We start from the raw sequence: 6,266 nt of genomic DNA on the forward strand, positions 1-6,266 counted from the left end.
TGTTTACATTTCAAATTTTAGAATATGCTATGAAAAATGGACATTTGGCATATTTTACAAGTTTGCTCCCCTAAAAGGTTCCAAAATCAACCCGTCAAGTAAAACTATCATAAATTTATCTTGGTACAACATATTTGGTGAGATTTGTGGCATTATAGAGAAGACAAGTACATTATCATAGGAAAAATATTTAGACTCAAGGTGTGGAAATTTTGGAGTTACATTAAAGGTTGGCATGTAGGATATCTCCAAATCAGACTTTTAAAAATTATGTTAAATTAAAAGAGGCATAACTTTTGATTAAAAGGTCCAATTAAGGTGATTCAAAAGCCATTGGAAAGAGGAAATAAACTAAAATATTGTTGTATTTTTTTTTTACAAATTAGGATAAACACCAAAGGTGGAGGGATTAATATATGTTTGAGGCTACTTATTGTATTGCTCCCAAAACTCTCTAATGAAGACTCAATTGTTATTGGTGAATGACACTTTCTAGCATATAATTAAACAATTTATGAGAGGATATGATATAGTACAATGCGCCTATGTGGTGTTTCAACAATCTATTAACAAGGTTCAAGCTCCCAACCAAATTTTCCAATGTCTAATTGATTTCAGCACGACTCCAGATGTATGACCCTTATCAAAACTCACTCCGTGTTTATTTTTCAACAAACATGTTGTTTTTAATGTATTTCCAATTTATCTCATTGTGAATATATCCAAGTATGCATAGTGTATACTATGAAATTTATTTTTGTATCTAATGAGTGCCTAGACTTGAAATTTTGAGTAAACCAAAGTAAAAAATATAATTAAAAAAACTGGTTTTCTTTCTTTGCCTTTGGAAAACAACAACTGTTTTTTTTTATTCCATAGGCAGGCAATGCATTAAATGTGGTATATTAAAGTACAATGAAGAAAGAAAAAAGTATTGTTGGAGTCATACTAGCCATAATGTTCATGGAAACTCCATGGTAAGTGTCCCTTTCTTTGTATAGGCTTTAACTTCTAGCTATAATTTTCTAGTATTCAATGTTCCTAAGGTACATCTTGTGTTCATTTTGTGGACAATGTGTTATTTTCTTGTCCCTTTCATTTCAATTTCAATTTCAATTTATTTAGTATTTCATGCATTAATCTACATTAAAACTGTGGTCTAAGTTAAACAGAATACAATAAGAGATTTCAAAATATAGTAATGTTTGTTGTGACAAATTATTCTAGTGGAATATCCATGATAATTTACAAATCATATTGATAACAAAGCAACTTTCTTTGGGGCACATGATCCAGGAATTCACATGAAGTCTAAAAAAGAGTGCTTAAATTAACAAAACATGATGAGTTAGCATAGATATTTTCGAAACTAGAAGCACAAGTTGCTAACATCTCTCATAACAAATCCATCTTCATAGTAAGCATAAAGAACAAGTTTGAACATTTCATAATAATAATAATTTAGATAGAGGAGGAATGACCTGTCTAGAACCATCCTCCTCTATCTAAAACCATCCTCACCTGTATGGATTCACTATTTAACAATAATAATTTAATTTTAAAATCATCATCAAACTATAAACTAAATACCAACACCAATGGGTGTTTCTTGATTTGTTTAAAAAATTTAATCACTCAAATTGAATGTATAACAATGTAATACAATTCTTCCTATATAGTGTGCAAAGGTAGTTTAATGAGAAAAAGTTTAACACACTTTCCAACAATGTGCACCAATGAGGTTGCTCATAATCTTTATAAACAACTACCAATTAGATAACATATAAATAGCAGTCATATAAATTAAATGAATGATAAACAATGATATTATCAAAACATTTATGTGTTATTTAATCTATGTTACTGTGAGAATGTGTAAAACCAGCACAAAGTAGAGGTAGCAAACACATTGCATAAGTTCTAAAACAGAAATAATGTTTGGTAGTCCTTGATGTCATCTACTATAAAACAAAAAATTGTTAATCCTTGATTTCATCTACTATAAAATGAAAAAAATTTACCAGATTATTAAATCTGGACCATCCAGTTTTATTTCAAAAAATGAAAATTCTAAAAAACTTATTCTAAAATAAACCAGATATGCTATCATTTATCTTCTGGATAAAGCATAGCTTTGTTTAAGCTCCAGAAAAAGCCTCATTCCGGTGGCCAAACACATTTTCACCACTATACACAAAATAAAGAAATCCATCTTCATCTTTGTGCTCCTCATACACAGTTGACATTACAGTGGCTGCATGCAAATATATTCGCCATAACAATCATTAGCAACACACATATAACCAAAACCAGATAGTGTCATAAAATAGGAAGGCAGAAATCAATTTGCTTGAAATTACCAGTGGATGGCAACACATCGTTCACAAAAATAAAGAGTGCCTTCTTTGAACTCAGATTTATTCTCTTTCGCACCACATACACCAATTGCCCAATAGTAAGATCGGCTGGGATTAGATATCTGAAAATCCAATACCATAACTTTAATTCAAAGTTTTTTTTTTAAATAATTAAATGCATATCTAGCAAAATTGAATCATAAGGAAGAGATTCAACACAATTGTAATCATCAAATTAGGTTTCTAATAATAATTTTTAACTATATAACTATGTAAAATAAGTTAAATAATCTCACATGTCATTTCATTGTGGTAGTAGGAGGAGTACTTACTTCACATTGTCAATGTTTGGTACATTACTCTTCTCCAACTTTTGAACAATAACCTGCACATTTTTGCTTGCCGAGTTAGATTTAAAATTTTATTGCATAAAATCAAAGATAAAACAAGGTAATAAAATGATCTTTAATCGTAATTTTTTTATTTTTGTCTGGAAAAATAAAAATTCAATGAAATAATTTAGTCAAGAATTTGTTTTGTGATCTTACAGGTATTTTGTGCGGATACTTGTCGCGAATCCTTTTAGCCTCTGCTTTCCTCGTCTCTAACAAATCACAATGGAAATACGTTTACGTGGATTGCAAATTTTAACATTTAAATCTGGTAAAATATAAAAATTAGCATTCTTAAAAACACATAAATATAACTTAATTATTTAAAACTCATAATTGTTTATACCAAAAGAATGTTCCTTCTTGAAGTGATTCCTCTCCATTGTAAGATGCCTTGTTTATTGGATTCCTATTTGCCAACAACACAACACAAAAACTAATAAAAAGAGAGTACAGTAAAACAAAATGCACAAATAATCACAAATTATTGAAAAATACAAAAAAACAAAATACACAAATCATTTACTAGTTTTGCTATTACTTTTAATATGTTTTATTACCAAATAAAATATTTTAGTGAAATTTTAAAAAAATTGATAAATATAACAGAAATTAACTTCGGGCATATTAGATATATATATATATATATATATATATATATATATATATATATATATATATATATATCACGTAACAAAATTGAAAAATTGAATGATATAATGAGCGACCGAACCCATTACTTTCTGGAAAGGAAAGCAAATCAATTTTTGAGTGTCCCAGCGTGCCGAGATTAGTTTCAGAAAGTAATTTTGAATGCACGGAGCAATTTTTGAAAACTAAAATAGACTAAATCGTTGGATACCAATAGTTGAATTTAGTTATATATATATGAAAACTAAAAGTGAATTGGAGGGAAAAATTAAAGAATAGTATGTCGGCGGATCACAATTCAAATAACCATTTAGTTGTTCAACGGAAAAATTAATAATAATATGTGGAGCGATTTCCACATAACCATGTTATTGTGGGTAGATTTTTATAACCATTTAGTTTTTTTTTTTTTTTTTTTTTTTTCCCGCTGGTTCACGGACCCTGGTCAGTTGATCCGCTACTCCAGGTTCGAGTCCACCCCTCGGTCACCACAGACCTAACCCCAAGAGCTTTCGGTTTCGACCCTGTGACCTCCCATTGGCGAGGCCCCGACTTGACCGATTGAGCTAACCCTTGGGGCTATAACCATTTAGTTGTTCTAAGTGAAACATTAATAACATGTGGGGCCATTTCTCACACAACCATGTCATTATGGGTAGATTTTTGTAATTAGTCACAAGTGGATTAATAGGTTTTTATAGCTTTAAATTGTATTATTAGATGGACTTGAAGAGTGTTTAGAGTTGCTTCACGCTATAGATATGTCCAATAAAATTGTGTGTAATTATGTAAAATGGAATTTTTACAAATCTGGTTTTTTAAGTTTTAATTTATAAAAATGTGTAGAAGTTTAAAATATGAGTATTTTTTATTATTTTAAATTAAGAGATTTTATTATTATTATTAATCAATTTTATTTTATATATATATGGTTAAATCTATTAAAATTAGTAGTAAAAATAATAATATATATATATCACAAAATTAAATTTATAATAGTTTATGTAATTTTATAAAAAAACATGATGTTATGAGTATTAAAAATATTTTGAAATCCCCCCCATCGGGTTGATGGAGGAAGTAATGCGCCATAATGGCGATGTCAACAGATGGCAGAAACGAGGACTGCTCACCGCAGCTCGCATGAGTGAAAGACTGAACGTGGAGAGGTACCGGATCACGGTCGAGAGAAGTGGTTCAAGGAATGTTAGAACGGGGAGAAGTGGGAAGGACGGCGCTGCAGGAAGGATGGGATAGCAGGGTGGTGGCTGGAGGTATGAAAGGGAGAGCAAGGCATAAAGGAAGGTTAGAAGGAGGAAGATATGAAGAAGGAGCGGGACGAGGGTATGGCTCTAATGGTCAGGGATATGCCCAATTACAAATAGGACTTGCAGACTATCAATTTTATAATTCTTTACAATTTACAACAAGCTATTATATTATACATAGTTAAAAATATCATTGAAATTGAACACTTTGATATAGTTAAGGAGGAAAGTTAGTAACTTTGACTTTTTAAGCCCTAACCATTAAGTTGATTAGGCCAAACCTAATTAAGAACTATCCACATCAATGTACCAAGTTTTTCATTGCATTTATCGTCTCCAAAATTTGAAATTTAAATAACCCATATGCATTGTAAACACATTTAAGCAGGTAACACATACACATTCCACTAAGTAATATCGGCCTTTAAACATTATTTGCCCAAAAATACCCCTCCTTTTTTATTTATACTTAAAACTCCTTGGCATTAAGGTCTTAATTTATTTTCTTCCATCCCCTAATCATTAGAAAGGCCCCAAAGTCTATATGTGGTGCATAATACCACCTAAAATTGATCAATTTCCTAACGAGAGGCCAAATATCCCATACAAAGTGTCATGTATGGTTATTTGAGGGCTCATTCATGGTCATCAAGCCCAAGAAGGCTCATTCAAGGCCTACGACCCTTGTTTTACTACCCCAACCACTGTCAAGGCCCTCAGAATAGTTCACATTACACAATTCCTCCTAACATTACTTATATTCCTAGTTAAAGTCAAAGTATCATCTACAAACGTCGTGTTTGGTGGTTTGATACTTTGTTCATGGCCATTGAGGTTGAGAAGCATCATTCAAGATCCAAGGCCCTTGATTTCATCCATTCACCATTACTAAGCCCCTGATACCCTCCCATGATGCAAAATACTTCCTAACACATCTTACTAAGTTAGATTATAATGAAGTCCTATAAAGGTCGTGTTGTGGCTTAAGGAATTATTGATGGAAATTGAGCCCAAGAAGCCTCATTTAGAGCCTAATTCACTCGTTTTCATTCCCTATTCATTATAAAGACTGAAAGACTTGCTTGTGTTGAATTTGGATGGATGGATTTTCACTAGTGGTAGTAAGAAAGTAGAAATATAAGTAAATTATATTACTTAGTTTCATCACAGGCAAAATATTTGAATACAAAGCTTTGAGGGAAAACAATTCTAAAGGAGGGCTCTATGATATGACCTCAAGTGGGGCATATACGAGGTTAAATGTCTATTTAATTGGGGTTGGCCTAATAAAGGGGCCCACATCTGTAATATGTGGGAATGACTATATATAGAGGTCAATATAGTCATTATTGAGATGAGGACACATGGTTTGGATGCATGAATGTATGAGGGTTATTGGAGGAAGTTATCTTCTTCTATATGGAGCTATTGCATAACTCATCTCTATTTCCGCTTTGGGAGTTGTGCTCCACATGCATATATCATGTACATTGTGTGTACTCTAGTTTATTATGATATATGAAGTATTTGGTACATAACAATGGTTTTCCACAATCCTCTACATGTTGCTTATGTCTTTCTGCTCCATTAAAATCTCC

The 6,266-nt window shown here is 31.5% G+C and overlaps 1 protein-coding gene across 1 annotated transcript; it reads right to left on the bottom strand.

The window, feature by feature from the left end:
• Positions 1-2,138: 2,138 nt before the first annotated feature.
• Positions 2,139-3,132, bottom strand: LOC149167582 (autophagy-related protein 8C-like). The gene is made up of 5 exons (XM_089430527.1): positions 3,096-3,132; positions 2,906-2,961; positions 2,690-2,742; positions 2,361-2,479; positions 2,139-2,254 (listed from the first exon to the last, which is right to left on the bottom strand). The coding sequence occupies exons 1-5, from the start codon at positions 3,130-3,132 to the stop codon at positions 2,139-2,141; spliced, it is 381 nt and encodes a 126-aa protein (XP_089286653.1).
• Between the last annotated feature and the right edge of the window lie 3,134 nt (positions 3,133-6,266).

This window comes from Pinus tabuliformis, chromosome 5_1, assembly GCF_031772625.1.
Source record: "Pinus tabuliformis cultivar Carrire ecotype Pingquan chromosome 5_1, CPIR1, whole genome shotgun sequence".
In the NCBI taxonomy this organism is placed as follows: domain Eukaryota; kingdom Viridiplantae; phylum Streptophyta; class Pinopsida; order Pinales; family Pinaceae; genus Pinus; species Pinus tabuliformis.